The sequence below is a fragment of the Lissotriton helveticus genome, chromosome 4_1 (assembly GCF_964261635.1).
Source record: "Lissotriton helveticus chromosome 4_1, aLisHel1.1, whole genome shotgun sequence".
Taxonomy (NCBI): Eukaryota; Metazoa; Chordata; class Amphibia; order Caudata; family Salamandridae; genus Lissotriton; species Lissotriton helveticus.
Genome location: NC_136063.1, coordinates 2,111,951,199 through 2,111,969,817, shown reverse-complemented (window position 1 = coordinate 2,111,969,817; position 18,619 = coordinate 2,111,951,199). Strand labels below are relative to the sequence as shown.

The 18,619-nt window shown below is 45.1% G+C and overlaps 1 protein-coding gene across 1 annotated transcript in view; it reads right to left on the bottom strand.

The window, feature by feature from the left end:
* TMEM164 (transmembrane protein 164) overlaps positions 1-18,619 on the bottom strand; it is a 338,857-nt gene that overhangs the window by 182,471 nt on the left and 137,767 nt on the right. Inside the window, exon 2 of the mRNA XM_078688797.1 lies at positions 13,814-13,863. Within this exon, the coding sequence (XP_078544923.1) occupies positions 13,814-13,863 (50 nt within the window). The remainder of the gene's footprint in view (positions 1-13,813; positions 13,864-18,619) is intronic.

The window sequence follows — 18,619 nt, the reverse complement described above, 5'->3', positions numbered from 1 at the left end:
CTACAAAAGAGTAGCTTGGAATCCAAAGTGGCTGAAATCTCTCATAAGAGTTCCTTAAGTGAAATTAGTGACGATGAATCTGCTGCCATTGCAATCGTCAGGAAGAAGGGCTACGTTCTTCAGAGAAAGAATGTACCACAGACATCTCATAACAAGAATAACCAGAAAATGTGTTCGAGATGTGGTAGTTTTTCTCATCCTTCGGATGGGAAATTTTGTTTCGCTAACAACAAAGAGTGCCTACGATGTGGCAAAACAGGACATTTTGCTAAAATGTGTAGGAACAGGAATGACTCAAAAGTTACAGTTGTTGATGATTGTGTTGTTCTGAGGCGTGATATTAACAAAATTTTAGTTTTAACTGACACGGTGTGCGCATGTGATAACCAGAGGAGTAATCCTTTTAAAGATGACTTTATTATTGATGGAAAAATTGTTACTCTCATGGTCGATACCGGTTCAAAGTGGACCATAATTCCCACTTCCATGATGAAAAATGTATGGGGAGAAAGAACCTTGAAAACGTGTGACATTTTCCCGTCTGGCTACCAGGGTGAGAGAATTAACATGCTGGGTTTCTTTGAGGCGGAAATTATCTTCAAGGGCAGATCAGCTTATGGGAAAATATACATATCAGCTGATGGGCCAGCCATTCTAGGCCGTCACCACCAATACGATCTGCATATAGTGGTTGATCCCAGGTCTGATAACCCTGTTTCAATAGTTGAGACCTCATCTGTGGAGGATATATTAGTCAGATTTAAAAATGTGTTTAGAGACCAGCTAGGTGAGCTTATCGGATACTCGCATCGCATAATCCTTAAGGAAGGCAGCTCACCTGTTCAACACAAAGTAAGAAGAGTGCCCTTTGCTTTACGCAATGAAGTGAAGGCTACTCTTGAGGAGATGCTCCAAGGAGGCATCATCGAACCCATCGAGGCGTCTCCTTGGATTTCGCCTGTAGTGATCTCACAGAAGCCGGACAACAAGATCAGGTTCTGTGTGGATCTTCGTTCTCTTAATAAGTGTGTTGTAGCCGACGTATTTCCCCTCCCAAACATTGGCGAATTGGTGTCAACCCTTAGAGGAGCAAGGTTCTTTAGTAAGTTGGACCTTAAACACGCATACCACCAAATTTGTCTTGATGATAACTCAAAGCACTTAACCGCATTTATCACCAGCGAAGGTACGTTTCAATTCACCAGACTACCTTTTGGACTAGTCTCAGCGGCTAGCGTATTTCAGAGGCTTGTCTCTGAAGTGTTTAAGGGGCTTGATAAAGTACTGTTTTTTCAAGACGATATCTTGATTTATGGTAGCTCACTACAAGAACACAACAAAATCTTGCATGATGTGTTACTTAGAGTAGATGAGGCTGGGTTGACTTTAAGAAAGGAGAAGTGTGCCTTCCTATTGAAAGAGATAGAATATTTAGGATTTTGTCTGTCTGAAGAGGGCATTAAACCCAAAAAGAATTTGATCGAAGCTATTGAACTAGCACCCTCCCCGGTTGATAAGGATCAACTTAGGTCCTTTATGGGCTTGATCGAGTTTTACTCGAAATTTTTAAAGGATTTTTCTTCCAAGACGGCTTCTCTTAGATCCTTACTAAAAAAAGGTGTCAAGTTCAGTTGGGGCACAGAACATGAGTCCTGTTTCCAATTGATCAAAAAGGAGCTCAAATCCGCAAATGTTCTCACCCCTTTTGACACTACTCGATCCTCCATTTTGATGGTGGACGCGAGTGCCATTGGTCTGGGCGCAGTTCTTTTACAGAGACATGGTGGTGTTGAAAAAACAATTGCATTCGCATCTAGACCCTTGTCCTCTTCTGAGTCAAACTACTCAGTGATAGAACGTGAGGCTCTTGCCGCAGTCTGGGGTACGAGTTATTTTCGAACCTACTTGTGGGGCTATAAGTTTGTTTTACGTACCGATCACAAACCCCTTGTTAATGTTCTAGCTCCGGGTGGTGCTGGCAAGGGTTCTCCGAGGTTGGCGAGACTAGCTTCTCGTTTGCAAGATTTTCAGTGCGAGATTGAATTTATTCATGGGTGGAAAAACATCCAGGCTGATTGCTTGTCTAGGCTCCCTATGCCCTCCACTGATTGTAGTTTTGAAGTCAAGTCCGATGACCTTGCGGTTGCTGTTATGGAAGATGTCTTGTCTGTAAGTGGTGGTACATTTTCCCGTGATGAATGGTCCAAAGGTATGGAGGAAGATCTGACTTTGAAGGCCGTTATCAGTCTCTTGACTAGTGGTACTAGGAGAGAAAGCACTGTTAGTCCTTCCGTTAGACCCTTCCTGAAGATTTTGGACGAACTTTCTTTAGAGGGAAAAGATGTTCTGATGCGAGGTGATCGCTTTATTCCCCCTAGTTTGTTAAGAAACAGAATTTTGGACTTGGCCCACGAGGGACACTTAGGTCAAAGCCTCACTCAACGCCGTGTCAAACAGAACTTTTGGTGGCCCTCTATAGATAATGAAGCAGTAGATTGCGTGTTAAGGTGTAGTTTCTGCAAGGAGGGTGAGAAGCGACTCAAAATTTTAGGCTCACAGTCCACTCACAAGATTGTCTTCGAGAACACTCCCTGGCATAGTGTCTGTATAGATTTCATAGGCCCCATGAGCGAGCTTCCCAATGATCACCGCTTTGCAATCGTTCTTATCGACTGTTTTTCAAAGTGGTTGTGTGTACAGTTCGTAAAGGAAATTACTACCGATGCTACCATTAGGTTTTTGAAGGGCATATTTAACAATGAAGGGTACCCCTCTGTCCTCATTTCAGACAATGGGACTCAACTCACCTCCTCAAAAATGATATCTTTTGTTAATAGTTGTGGTATCAGACATCAGAAGACGAGTCTTTACAATCCGCAAGGCAATGGACTGTGTGAGAGGGTGAATCGCCTCATTAAGGGCGTAATTCAGATGTTTGTGGAGTCTGGCTGTTTCTCTGATGAGCGTGTCCAAGAATTGGTCTGGGCTTATCGCTCCACACCCCATAAGACTGGTGAAAAGTCTCCCTTTGAGCTTATGCGTGGTCGCTCACCGGTGAGTAAGTTGACCCCTTCTTGGCTGAATTCTAGTACCGATATTCCCGCAACTCATGACAATGCCTCCTTGCCCATCTCCGAGGGTGATTTGGTTAAAGTTAAGCCTGGCAGACTTACCAAAGGTCTTGGCAAATTTAGAGGACCCTACAAAGTCAAGAAAGTCTTTCCCAACTTCGTTTTATTGGCCAATGGTGAGAGTTGGAATTACCGGAGGGTAGCTCTCTACCAGAAATGTAAAGATTCTTCTTCTGATGACCTGTCTCTTGCCAAGGTGGATGGTTGTAATGGTTATTTGTTGTCCTCTGGTGGTCCCTCACCTCCCATTCCCTTGTCAGCTGGTCGGGGGGAGGTGGGTGGTGGGTGGTGGTGATGCCTCCACTTCCTTGCGTACCTGTCATAGTAGTTCTATGATTAATTCAGGTTCTACTTCTATTGCTTCTTCTTCAGTACCTTGTACCCCTGCTCTTTCTTCCTCTTCCCTAGCTGATGTCCCTTCAAGGAGCTCTCGCTCCCGCCGCCCACCCTTGTATTTGAATGACTATGTTCATTAATGTTTCTTTCTTCATTGTTCTTATGTTTCCTTCCTCTGCAAGGAAGGGAGATATGTTGTACAGTACTTTGCTTTCTCCTCGAGCTAGCACTCTAGATCTTTTCTTGTACGCCCCTAAAGAAATCTTCAAAATAGTTAAATCTTTAATCTCTCACTCTCAGGAGCGTCTGTCAGCCGACGGCGCAGAAACCCGTTGTAACAATCTAGCTACTTTTTTCTCCCAGAAGATTCAGGTCATCTATTCCTCTTTCAGTACAGGTAATGATGACACGGAACTCACCACTACAATAGATTCCGACTCTCTCGTCCCCTGTCTGCTGGACTTCTTGATTCTATCACATTAGATAAATTGATTCCCAAAATCACCTCGGGATCTCCTAATGATCCAGCACCTCCGCAGACTCTCATGAAGGTCATTGATGCCATCCGTCCGGTCATCTTGGATGTCCTTAATGCCTCCATCACTTCCAACTCCGTCCCAGCCCCTTGGAAGTGCGCGATGGTTAAAGCTTTATTGAAAAAGCCCATATTGGACCAGAACAACTTGGCCAACTATTGCCCAATTTCCTTGCTTCCCTGGATGAGCAAACTGCTGGAGAGGCACGTCAATAACATCTTAGTAGATTATCTAGAGTCCAACAATCTGCTCTGCGCGTCTCAGACGGGGTTCCGTCCTCAGCATGGAACTGAAACTGCTTTGTTAGTGGTGACGGAAGAAGCCAGAGCTGTGCTGGACCAGGGTGGAAAAGCGGCCATCATTTTACTCGATCTCAGTGCCGCGTTCGACACGGTCAGCCATGCCACATTATTACATCGACTGGATGGTTTGGGCGTGTCGGGCGCGGCCCTGGAATGGCTGACCTCCTTCCTGGATGAGCGATTCTTCCAGGTGTTTGAAGGCGAGACAGTCTCCCCCAAACATCCACTTACTTGTGGGGTTCCCCAGGGCTCCTCCCTAAGCCCCACCCTTTTTAATGCTTGTATGTGACCTCTAGAAAAGATAGTCCTTCCCTTTGGTGTGCGTATTGTCACCTACGCCGACGATACCCAACTGGTGGTCTCTTTGGACCACTCTGATGGGTCGTCTAACACCTTAGGCCCCTGTCTAGAGGCTGTCGCTAAGTGGATGCAATCTTCGTGTCTTAAACTTAACGGGGAGAAGACGGAGATCATGCTGCTGGGCAACCCTTCTCCGTCCGCCCTAACATCTATCTGGCCCACATGTCACGGCCCTCCTCCCCCTCCCAAACCTCAGATAAAGAGCCTTGTAATCTGGCTTGATAAAGCGCTTGACTTTTCGGTCCAAGCCACAAAAATCACCTCTACATGTGTGGGGCTAAGAGGTGTGGGGGTTGGGAAGCAGTACATGTATCCAAAGAGAGGAAAACCGTTTTTGCAGAAAAGTGTTGGGTGCCCCGATCTCCACATCTAATTTTATCTGTCACAAAGAATTAAATCTTCCATTTATAAGTGATTTTATTAGAGCCAGACCGGCTCTTTTCTGGATCAGGATCTGGAGAAATGAAGCCGCTGTCCTTACACAAAATATTATTAAGGACTGCCTAAATTGTGAACATGGCATGAACATTCCCTGGCTCACAGAAGTTTCTAAATCACTTAATGATATTGACAGAGGTACCTTGTTTACTGATCCAACGTTAATTGAACTAAAGGACAAGGTGGAGGTTCAAAACGCACTCTATGCACTTTACAGAAATGGTCGCTTGGAAAGTGAATCCCAGAAATCAAGTGTTACAAAATATATTGGAAATGGACTGTGTGGGCAAACCCTCCCGCCCTATCTCTCCCTCCCTATGTCCAGTTGGGAGAGATCTTTATTGTTTCGACTGAGGGCGGGAACTGTTAAATTCTTGTTGTCTTTTCCTCTGGGGTATCGACACAGTGCTGATCTTACCCCTTGTCCCTGTGATGGAATGAGTACTCAAGATGATTTGCACTTTTTGTTTTTTTGCAAATTTTTGCAAATTTTATACAAGATTTATTAAATGGCTTTTAACCCCTTATTTTAAAAAATACAGACCACTCACCCTCAAAGACTCATATATAATGTTGCTTACTCTGGACACTGAAGAATTGACTTTTCGCACTAGCACTTTCTTAAGAATGGCTATACGAGCACGTAAGACGATGGAAAACCCTTGGCATCAGTAATTTTTGCAAACAGATGTCACTTTGCACTTTGTATATAATGTAATGAAATGAAACTTATCGTATTGTACAAAATTTTGGGTTGTTCCTTTGCACAAAAACTTTTACTATTTGTTTGTATGTATTTTAATGAATTGTCATTGTAATCGGTACTTTTATGGATTTTATGAAATTCGAATAAAGGTCTTTTGAACTTTGAACTTTGTGTGGGGCTAATGAAAATGCTTCGCAAAGTGCTTCCTTTGCTTCCATTCCAGGCGAGGAGGGTCATGGTTCAGGCCCTGATACTCTCCCGCCTGGATTATGGAAATGCCCTTTACATAGGAGTCCCGGCAGGAGTGACCAACAGGCTTCAAGTCACGCAAAACTGTGCTGCCCGACTACTGTATAATATTCCTCGCTGGCAATCAGCCAAGAAAGCTCTAAAAGAACTTCACTGGCTCCCAGTAGCGGCCAGAGCGCAGTTTAAGGCCATGTGCATTCTGCACAAATCCTTCTACCGTACTGGCCCTGCTATCCTGCATCCCATAGTTGTGCCCTACGTCCCGTCTAGAGCCTTGCGCTCTAGCGCATTACACCTAGCAACCACAACTAAAATTAACAAAGCCCGCTGGGGCGGTCGCTCCTTCTCCCATACTTTGGCTAGGCTCTGGAATTCTCTCCCGCTATCCCTCCGAGAGAATAGTAACCGGATGTCCTTCAGAAAGGCCTTGAAAACCCACCTGTTCGCAAAAGCGTGTTGAATCACCTTGAGCTCGCCACTGCAATCAGTTAAAAGCGCTGCGAGGCCTCCGGGTAGTTATGAGCTATAAAAGTGCAATTTTTCATTTAATTTCATTTCTTCGCCGCCATGGAGTCTCTGTGGCGTGTTTGGAGGAAATACATCTGAATGAGGAGGGTGCTCTTAAGCTGGCAAAGAAGTGGAGGGTTCAGATGTTCCATTCCTCCTTCTCTACCTATGCTAGGGGGGGTCCTGATCTGGGTGGCACCTGGGGTTCCCCTGGCGGTTCAGTTTGCTGAGGCAGATATTGAGGGCAGATATATACTTTTACGGGTGAAGCTGGATGGGAGGGATTTCCTGCTGTTGAATTCCTATGCACCCAATGTAGATGACCCGAGTTTCTTTTCCAGCTTACAGGAGCTTATTGTGCCAGATTTAGATGCCCCCCTCCTCTGGTTTGGAGATTTTAATTGTGTACTAGATCCGCTGCTGGACAGGCATCCTCCCCGTGCGGGCACGAAACCACGGATGACGGCGCGTCTCCGGGAGGTGATGGATAACCTGGGTGCTGTCGATGTGTGGCGCCTCGGTAATCCGGGACTGAAACTATACACTTGTTAGACCCCCACGCACAATACACATAGTAGGCTCAATAGAGTCCTTGCTGCCAATCTCAATCAGTTAAAAGCGCTGCGAGGCCTCCGGGTAGTTATGAGCTATAAAAGTGCAATTTTTCATTTAATTTCATTTCTTCGCCGCCATGGAGTCTCTGTGGCGTGTTTGGAGGAAATACATCTGAATGAGGAGGGTGCTCTTAAGCTGGCAAAGAAGTGGAGGGTTCAGATGTTCCATTCCTCCTTCTCTACCTATGCTAGGGGGGGTCCTGATCTGGGTGGCACCTGGGGTTCCCCTGGCGGTTCAGTTTGCTGAGGCAGATATTGAGGGCAGATATATACTTTTACGGGTGAAGCTGGATGGGAGGGATTTCCTGCTGTTGAATTCCTATGCACCCAATGTAGATGACCCGAGTTTCTTTTCCAGCTTACAGGAGCTTATTTAGATGCCCCCCTCCTCTGGTTTGGAGATTTTAATTGTGTACTAGATCCGCTGCTGGACAGGCATCCTCCCCGCGCGGGCACGAAACCACGGATGACGGCGCGTCTCCGGGAGGTGATGGATAACCTGGGTGCTGTCGATGTGTGGCGCCTCGGTAATCCGGGACTGAAACTATACACTTGTTAGACCCCCACGCACAATACACATAGTAGGCTCAATAGAGTCCTTGCTGCCAATCTCAGCGCATCCCTTGTCTTATCGGTCACCCATCAAGCTCAGTTTTTGTCCGATCATTCGCCCGTAACGTGCGTAGTACAATGGGTGGACCAGTCCTCCCGCCCGCGGACCTGGAGGATGCCGGGGGATCTCCTGCAGGATCCGGTAGGAAGGAACACGTGGAGACAACCCTACGTACCTACTTGGACCTAAACAGGGGAGATGGCAACATGACTTATGCGACCAAATGGGACGCTCTTAAGGCGGTTGTGCGGGGCGCATGTATGGGCCTGACTTATGGGGTCCGGAGACAGCTGCTCCGGGAGCTCAAGTGTGCTGAGGAGCGCCTCTCCCACTGTCAATCCTTATCGGAACCGGATGGGTCAGACCTGGACTCTGAGCGGACAGCCCGTGAGGGCGTTCATGATATCCTTACCCGGCTGGATAGGTTTACTCTCGGCCGACATCGCCAGCGACTCCACAGTGAAGGGGACAAATCGGGCCGCCTGTTGGCCTGGATTCTTCGGAGGGAATCGGCTCCTGCACGGATAGTGGAGTTGAGAAACCCCGCTGGGGACCTGGTACACTCGGAGTTGGACCTCCTCGCGGTGCTTCACACTCATCTGCAGGCGGTGTATACCCCGGACCCCCTAGTGACGGAGGCGTCGTATCAGCCATACCTTCGTGGTCTGACCCTCCAGACCCTTTCTGGGGAGGATGCAGAGGAACTGGACGTTGCCGTGATGCTTCAGGAGGTCAGAGTGGCGTTGGCCGCCCTACCGACGGCCAAGACGCTGGGTGGAGACGGTTTTCCACCAGAGTTCTATCAGGCGTTTGCGGATTCCCTCGCTCCCCATCTCCTGCAGGTTTACCATGAGGCGCTGGAGCGTGGCACACTCCCACCCACCATGCAACAGGGTGAGGTCTGCATGCGTCTGAAGCCGGGAGGGGATGGCTGTGATCCCGCGGCCTACCGGCCTGTTACTCTAATCAACACCGATGCAAAAATCCTCACTAAGATTTTAGCCACCCGGCTGGCGCCACATATGGCGCGCTTAGTCCATCAAGATCAATGTGGGTTCATCCCGGGCCGCAACACCGCCATGAACCTTCGGCGCTTAAACCACGTTCTCCATGAAGTGCGAGATAGGGAGGATCCTCAGGTCATGGTGTCGATAGACCTGGCTAAAGCCTTTGATACTGTCAGCTGGGGGTACCTTTTGGAGGTGCTTCGGATGGCTGGGGTGGGGCCCCTCTTCTGCGCCTGGATGCAGATTCTCTACAGTGCACCTACGGCCAGGGTCAGACTCGGGGCGGCCCGCTCGGAGGAGTGGCAACTGGGCAGGGGCACCCGTCAGGGGTGCCCCCTGTCACCGCTCCTATTCGCACTGGCGATTGAGCCCCTGGCGGTGTCGCTCCGAGCGGAGATGGCCCCCTGGGGGATACAAGTTGGGGATACCGTGCACTTGGTCTCGCTGTACGCCGATGACGCGCTGTTCTACCTGACCTCCCCCCGGGAGTCGCTGCCGCTCCTGTTACGGCACTTGGATCGTTTTGGTGTAGCTTCTGGGCTGCGCCTTAATCCTGAGAAGTCCTTGATCTTCCCCCCTTGCGGGCTGTGGTGAGGACCCCAGAGTGGGTTTCCCGTACCTGGGACTGAGGTGGGAAATGGAGGCCTTCAGATACCTGGGAATCCAGGTGGCCGTGTCCGATGAGCAGTTGCTGGCCCGGAACGCCGACCAAGTGCTCAGTTCCCTACAGCAGTCCGTGTCCTTTGGGAATACGCTCCCACTCTCTCTCATGGGAAGGTTGGCCGTCTCGAAGGTGACTGGCTTCATATGGTTTTATTATGAGTTAAATATAAGGAAATTATAGAGCATATTTATAAACATATATTTTTAGTCTATAACAATGTCAGTCTCTATACCTCATAAAAGACTGCATTCAAAGGTAATTGATTAAAACAGATTTTAAAAGAAGTAACTTTAAATCACACAGAACAAATACTACTATGCTAGGTATGCACTCTAGTGTCACTGAAATGCTGATGCCTGCCAGCTCGTTCCCTTAAGCATGTCTCCCTTCGGCCATGTCACCTAAGGGAAGACAACAAGCCTGAACAGAGTCGAGACGAAAGATATATTGGCCACGGAACACCAAAAACTACTGAATCTCCAAAGAATGTGCCTCGAGTCGCATTATGTTTCAGGGACTAATCGTACTAGCCCTAGTTAGAGGATAAACGCCAAGTATATGCCAAATTCTCCTAAACTGGGGCAGCAATGAAACCGCCGCAATCCATTTAGTAAATCAATAGAAGGCGATGGGATGAACGTGAAATATTTTGAATGTTGATTTGCAAGTGAATGACATTCAATAACGGCGTAATTTAGAGCATGAAACTTTCAGCCAAAATCAGTTTAAAATAAACAAACAATCCGGAGAGAATCAATTTTAAGATTCCTTCTCTAATGTTTAAAATGTTATTTTGGGTGGAGTGTGGAGCATGGTTAGGATGCATGGTGAGTTTTCCTTTTTCATTGTTTTTTATTCTGTTGCTGCCATGTGATCTACAATTACCCATACTGCCTTTACAAAGGCAAAACACCTACTTGAGTGCACTAAGCTCCAAAGCAAGGAGAGCCTCCAGCACCTTCACGTTAGTCTAGTGACATTTTGTTTGGAAGAAGCTGAACACCCCCCAAAGGAAGCCGTGCTCGCCACCTCTAGGCAGATCTAAGATGGCGGATTAGGCATAGATGAGGAACACACCACCACACCGCAAGAGCACCCAAGTGGCTGTGATGACTCACTAGCTGTTGCCTTGGTGGGAAGAGGGCAAAGGCAGGCCTATCTGGATGGTTAAAAAAGCCAAGTATCGAGTGACACAAAGGGGAGTGTGTGGACACTTGGGGACACCGTCAGGGAACTCGATTTGGTGGGGTTGCACCTAGCTCATTGAACTTGCACCTACAAATATTGGCTTCACTTTAAACACCCTTGTAGTGGCTTTGATCCCCACACTCGTCAAGGCTGTGGCCAATGTTGGAGGAGCCTTCAGTGAGCTTGAACGAAGCCCTGGGTTCACATGCTAGCTCAGCCTCTGGCTGCCATGACTGATCTTTCCGCACCAAGCTGCACTGCCATGGTCCTGGCCATACACGCATGCTAATAGGCACTGCTGAAGAGGGCTACGGAGCGTTGGGGTCAGATCAGGCTGCATCGGAACATCCCCCTCCGCCCACCCCCCACCCCCCTTGCAGGATACTTCAAAGTGTGATGGACCACTATTAGGTCAACAAGAAAGGACTATAGTGATGCTCCTGGGTAAAGTTTACACCATGAACAACCACACAGGCCATGGGACTAAACAACCTTCCTCACAGGGGAGTCCTTGATACACTGATGAAGGGGAAACTAACCAACCTCGTCTGCAGATCAACTTGCTTGCATTGAGTTTTTAGGACCTTTCCCTTCCCACCATTTTACTAATAACTAAGCAGCAGTCACTATTATTGAGAGCGAACAAGGATAGTCAACCCAGGTCTGGCTTCTGCTGCAAAGGAATCACAGGACTAGCTTTAAATAACAGTGTCAGGGGTGAAGGAAGAAGACAAATTCAAGTCACTTGTCCCATGCGTCAGATCACTCGTCCCACGCGTCAGATCACTCGTCCCACGCGTCAGATCACTCGTCCCACGCGTCAGATCACTCGTCCCACGCGCCAGATCGATCACTCATCCCACGCGTCAGATCGATCACTCATCCCAAGCGTCAGATCGATCACTCATCCCAAGCGTCAGATCGATCACTCATCCCAAGCGTCAGATCGATCACTCATCCCAAGCGTCAGATCGATCACTCATCCCAAGCGTCAGATCGATCACTCATCCCAAGCGTCAGATCGATCACTCATCCCAAGCGTCAGATCGATCACTCATCCCAAGCGTCAGATCGATCACTCATCCCAAGCGTCAGATCGCTCACTCATCCCAAGCGTCAGATCGATCACTCATCCCAAGCGTCAGATCGATGACTCATCCCAAGCTTCAGATCGATGACTCATCCCATGCGTCAGATCGATGACTCATCCCATGCGTCAGATCGATGACTCATCCCATGCGTCAGATCGATGACTCATCCCATGCGTCAGATCGATGACTCATCCCATGCGTCAGATCGATGACTCATCCCATGCGTCAGATCGATGACTCATCGCATGCGTCAGATCGATGACTCATCGCATGCGTCAGATCGATGACTCATCCCATGCGTCAGATCACTCATCCCAAGCGTCAGATCACTCATCCCAAGCGTCAGATCACTCATCCCAAGTTTTTTAAAGTTCACTAGTTTCGCATGATTTGGTCTGGGAAATCCAGGAACCAGCAAAACTGCATTCCACTCATGAACCTCCAAAAACTCCTCTGCGTCTGAAAAACACACCAGTAAGTTAAAGTTACTAACAAGTAAGGTCTGACTAGTGTCCTTGCAAGTGGTGTAGCAAGGGGGGTGGGGTGGGGTGGGGGGGAGTGGTCTGCTCAGGGCCGCACGAGTTTTGGGGGCAGCAGCCTCCATTTTGTATGAAATCTTTGATAGCGCATTTTTATTTTGATGTACGGTTTCAACTCTCTCCCTCACGCTGTCTGCGTTTCCAAACACATGATTGTATTTTCCTAGGAACAAGCAAAATTAATACATGCATCATACACTGTAACTAGGATACTGTGCTTAAGCAACATACTATATTACAATCTAAAATATGAATGCATACAATACAACAATATCTGTCTACCAAGTTTTTTTGATAGTTTACCGTTCCTTGAGGATATATAGTGCAAGCATGGACAAGGGAAAAAGCCATGCTCTCAACAAATGTTCTCAGACTAATGAGCAGTAAATTACTATTATTTTCCTGCAACATAATTTCATGAAATGACTCCAGTCGCTCTGGGAATACTGAACTAGGAGTCAGAAAAACAACTATAATTGGATACAGCTAAGCAAGGCGTAGTCCTATATTCCTAGCTTGACATTTAGTGTTATCCCCGCTAACGTGCTTGTCAGATAAAGAGTTGCTTATTGATTGACCAATCCAGCGAGCCCGACCATTACATGCTCAACATGAACCCTTCAGAAGGCCTATCCATATCAAGAGCAAGGGTTGCTGGGTAACGAAGTCCTCCAGGTGTGCAATATCCCGCAAATATTAAACTTAAAGGTAATGTTAAACAAATGTTTGATACAGAACATCCCAACACTCTCCACAGTTGTTTTCAAGGCATAATTCCATATATAGTTAGTGTCATTCTCTCTTTCCTGGTCAGTTTAACCCCTTCGAAGCTCATGACGAGCTCAGCTCGTCATGAGGTGTACCTCTTGTACACTCATGACAAGGTGAGCTCGTCATGTAAAGTGGGTTTTTGAATTTTCCAGCGCACAGCGGGAAAATGCACCGCATGGATGCGGTTAAGCGAGGGGGATTTGCAGACTTTGGAACTTTTTGCTACTATCATTAGAAGTCACCTCTTTCTTTGTAATTTAGAAAGGGACAGAAGGTCCATGATCTTTCCTGCCAACATAAAACTGTTCGTGAATTAGCAACGTATACCTTTTTTGAAGTGTGAGTTTGCAATGCATGTACCAGAAGTAACTTAACATATTCCGGTTGACCAATGCAACCCAAGTCTCTGAAAGATATTTTTATGACTTAAATTTTTTTTTTCAAGTTCTATGGTGGATCATTTCATTGTGTGACTCTAGCTGTAGAAGTGGTTCTTTCGCTCGTGCACCTGGGTAAGAGAACTGTGTTTCTAACAGGGTGGCCATATTTTGCCTCCAAATGATCAGAGCAGAGAGGACCAACGCTGATCCACAAGGGACTGATTAAAGGGTTCTAATTTTGATGTGAAGCGTGTTAACTTTTTTCATATCAAGACTGAGATCCTGTCTTGGAACAATGCTGGACATCCTTGGCAACAGGAATGTATCTTTGAGTGTTTTTATCCAAAATGTATAAAACAAATCATGACAGAGAAGACTCACCTGAAGACAACCATGGCAGTTCTACAAGGAGGGCAGGCGAGGAGGAAGATCTGAAAAATTCAACAGAGACAACAAAACAATCAGTATATTTTGCATAAACATACTAAAATCAATCACTCACAAACACCACAAACCAGAAAAAGCATTTATTTGTAACACAGGTTGTCCAATACGAATAAAATGTACTATCACATGATTCTACAATCAAATTCTAATGCCATTTGAGGGAATCCATTTATTTTTTTGCCAAACAGTGGAAAGACAGAACAGCAATGGAAAATGATTCCATCAACCAGGTCCAGGGTGAAAAAGTCCGGTGATATTTTATAACAAAATGGGGGTGTGCACAGATTTGGTAACAATATTACGATAACATAGGGCTTAGACATTGATTAGCTAGGATATGTAGGTGACTCACTGAATTATTCAGATAAGGGGGTTTAATGAGAAAAAACTGCTTCATCTATGTATCAAGATCAAAAAGAGAAGTCAATATACCTAGTGAAAAAAACTCTGATACATCAAGACACGCTTACCCGGTGAGACAATGTCCAAAATATGAGACACTGTGTATTGCTAATATGATTAACAATAGCAAAACTGGTTAAAATATCACATATCCATTTATGATAAACTGCCTATAATATTTTGTAATAGTTCATAAATGTAGTACATATATAGGTGATAAACCTTTTATAGCCGCTATACCTAATTGGGTGTAGCTGTCCCCCTGGGCACCGATTTGTGCTGTGTACCAGCTCTGAGTTTCAATCAAATTTCAACTTCAAGTGATTAAAACATGATGCTTTTTCCAAAATAAATCGATTACTCCGTTATTTCATTTATATCTCATGAATGTTTCATTTATTCCTCATGAACTCCAATGCATTTCGGCAGTGCTTGCTGCCTTCATCAGGGAAATAATTAATCTACAAATAATCAAAGAAAACATACATCACATTAACCTTCGTTATATCTATAAATTCATTTCACATATACTTGTGTTACTTCTTAGCATAGTTATCTTACACTTCATAACATTGCTCTAATATATTCACATAATCGTTGCTATGAATTCTTATGGAATAATCCGATAGCGTTATTGTAACGGTTTCTACACTAAGGTGGGGCTCGGCATGGCTATCAAAAGCGGTAGTTGGTTGTGGCGTCTTCCGTTTAAAAGACGGCGTGGCATAATTAGTAAAACTCGCCTGAAGCGCTGGTTCCTTCTAAAAAGGAACGGATTTGAAATTATTGTTACGCGCTTATGGAGCCTCACTTCGGTCGCTTAGCTGCTCACCTCGGCGTTTCTTACATTCCGCTCCGCTACTCAACTCTCTGTTTCTGCTCTCTTCCGGTGTTCCGGAATTCGCGCGTGCGCACTATTAACGCTTTCACGGCCATTTTTTATTGCCTCTCTAACTTTATTGAGATCACAATGTTAAGTTAAGTACACAAAGACTTACAGAAACCACCTTGCAGACCTATAGTGTCTACCAAACAAAGCATCCACGAGCCAGTGGGGAAATATCTAGACAGATATCTTCAACCGTTAGTATTAAAAACCAGATCATACTTGAAAGACACCACAGACTTTCTTCTCAAACTATCCACAATCGACCCAGAAGAGGACATGATCATGGCAACGATCAATGTAAAAGCACTTTATACCTCGATACCGCATCAGCACGGATTGGAAGCTATCGAAAGGGCCCTTTTAGATAGCGACTACTCGCAAGAACAGCAAATATTTATATTAGAACTGATGCAATTCACGTTGCTACACAGTTACTTTGAACAGGACAAAAAATGGTACATGCAACAAAGTGGAACGTCCATGGGAAATTGTGCCGCTCCGGCATATGCTAATCTATTCATGGCATCATTCGAGGAAGAACACGTATACCAAGACCCTACTTGGATTGACAACATCGTCATGTATGTACGATTCATAGATGACATCTTCACCATATGGAAAGGCTCAAAAGCCTTATTAGAACAACAACTACAAATTTTGGATACAAAACTAGACCAAATAGGTTTCACATGGAACATCAATGAATTGAGAATTCAATACTTAGATGTTGAGATTACCAAACAGACCAATGTATTCTCCACTAACCTGTTCCGTAAAAATACAGACAGAAACAATCTGTTACAATTCAAAAGTCATCATCCTCCGGCCCTTAAGAAACACCTGCCATACTCCCAGATGTTACGGGTGAAGAGAGTGGTCTCGGAGGCCTCACAATGCAGAGAGCAATTGAATGAAATGACAAAAAGATTCAAAGATAGGGGATATCCCCCAGATATCACCCAACAAGCACTAACACGAGCTCAACAAAAAACGAGACAAGAACTTCTGTGCCGAAAAGTAACCACATCCAGTAACCATATCACATGCGTGAGTACATTCTCCACCGTCAGCACACAATTCAAGCAGATTATCAAAAAACATTGGTCAATGTTAAAAATAGAACCAGATTTCAGAGGCATTTTTTCTCAGGAACCAATCTTTGCACATACACGAGCTAAGAACATAGCAGACTTTCTAAAACCAATTAATGAAGTAACCACCAAGACGCCTTTTCGAGGAACAGTACCTTGTTACAATTGTAGCACATGCAATAACATCATCAAAGGCTCTACCATAACACACCCACAAAAGGGGTATCCCATACCGTTGAAAGTGAATGCAACGTGTGATTCAAGTAACCTAATCTACATGATTAAATGCCCATGCGGAGATGTTTATGTAGGACACACTGAACGAAAATTGAAAATACGAATAAATGAACATAAGAGCACCATAAGACTAAAAACCGCGAAAACCAGTATAGCAGAACATTTTACCCAAATGCAACACAACGTCAGCCAACTGAGAGTGTGTGTTTTAGAAACACTACCTAGAATAGAAGGTTCCATGAACAAAACGAGGTTACTTAAGCAGGAGAATTACTGGATTTATAATCTGGGTAGCCTGAAGCCAGGTGGACTGAATGAACGCACAGAATTTCTTTGTTATCTGTAAATATTATTATTCGTGTTTAGATTCATAGTAGATAGCGTAAACACACTATCCAAATTGATCCAACCAACTTTGCAACAGTATCAAAACATAGTGGCAGCGAGCACTGGGGCAGATCCACTTAACATTGTGATCTCAATAAAGTTAGAGAGGCAATAAAAAATGGCTGTGAAAGCGTTAATAGTGCGCACGCGCGAATTCCGGAACACCGGAAGAGAGCAGAAACAGAGAGTTGAGTAGCGGAGCGGAATGTAAGAAACGCCGAGGTGAGCAGCTAAGCGACCGAAGTAAGGCTCCATAAGCGCGTAACAATAATTTCAAATCCGTTCCTTTTTAGAAGGAACTAAGCTCCACAGAATTGAGTCAGCGCTTCAGGCGAGTTTTACTAATTATGCCACGCCGTCTTTTAAACGGAAGACGCCACAACCAACTACCGCTTTTGATAGCCATGCCGAGCCCCACCTTAGTGTAGAAACCGTTACAATAACGCTATAGGATTATTCCATAAGAATTCATAGCAACGATTATGTGAATATATTAGAGCAATGGTATGAAGTGTAAGATAACTATGCTAAGAAGTAACACAAGTATATGTGATATGAATTTATAGATATAACGAAGGTTAATGTGATGTATGTTTTCTTTGATTATTTGTAGATTAATTATTTCCCTGATGAAGGCAGCAAGCACTGCCGAAATGCATTGGAGTTCATGAGGAATAAATGAAACATTCATGAGATATAAATGAAATAACGGAGTAATCGATTTATTTTGGAAAAAGCATCATGTTTTAATCACTTGAAGTTGAAATTTGATTGAAACTCAGAGCTGGTACACAGCACAAATCGGTGCCCAGGGGGACAGCTACACCCAATTAGGTATAGCGGCTATAAAAGGTTTATCACGTATCACTCCAGACGGGGAGTGAGCCCTGGAGGCACGAAAAAAAGTATACTTAAAAAGAACAAAAGCGGTGCACGATCCGACACCCATAGAATAGTACATATATAGGTGGCCATACCTCAGGTGAAACTTGTTTTTATTTTGTTTTAAAACATTAGCGCCAGAATTAAATATCTTATTACATTCACCTTACTCCTATCGGACAATCAAACATCCAGCAATGTACAGATAGGGCCTTAGTGGCTATTATGTAGGTCCCTGTAGCATTAAAAAACATGACAATCCTACAACCCAATGCATCTAACAAGACATAGGCTTGAAATATGGCCATTTATCACATGATTATTAATAGCACTTTTCACTAATATACACCGCATACAAAACATCCAACAGAACATATTAGACCAAGCCCTCGAGAGAGCCCTTCTAACTACACTCCATCAAATACCAACAACCAAATAACACACAGCAGGCAGAAACTGTAACATACAACTAATAGAGCACCAATGCGCCATACAAGTGGCAATCAGTGTATCCAATAACCAAGAAATACCATATAATAGCACACCACAAACACACACACCTCCATCCACCAGACAAGGGACACCTCTGCCAATTTAAAGGAAGGGGAAGTTCTTGGTAAAGGACTGCAGCTTCAACCTTCAGAGGCCAAAACCATAAGACGTAACATCCCAACGAAGAAACAACCAAATACTATACTTTTAACAAATCACCACAGGCTGAACCACTAAATTCACCTGGACTGCCGAACGAGCTACAAAGCTAAACCAGCGCCATATAAATGCCAAGTCCTAACATATCTTAGAAAGTGGAAGAGCAGGTTCGAACAGATATCCAGAGCCATAGGTGCAACA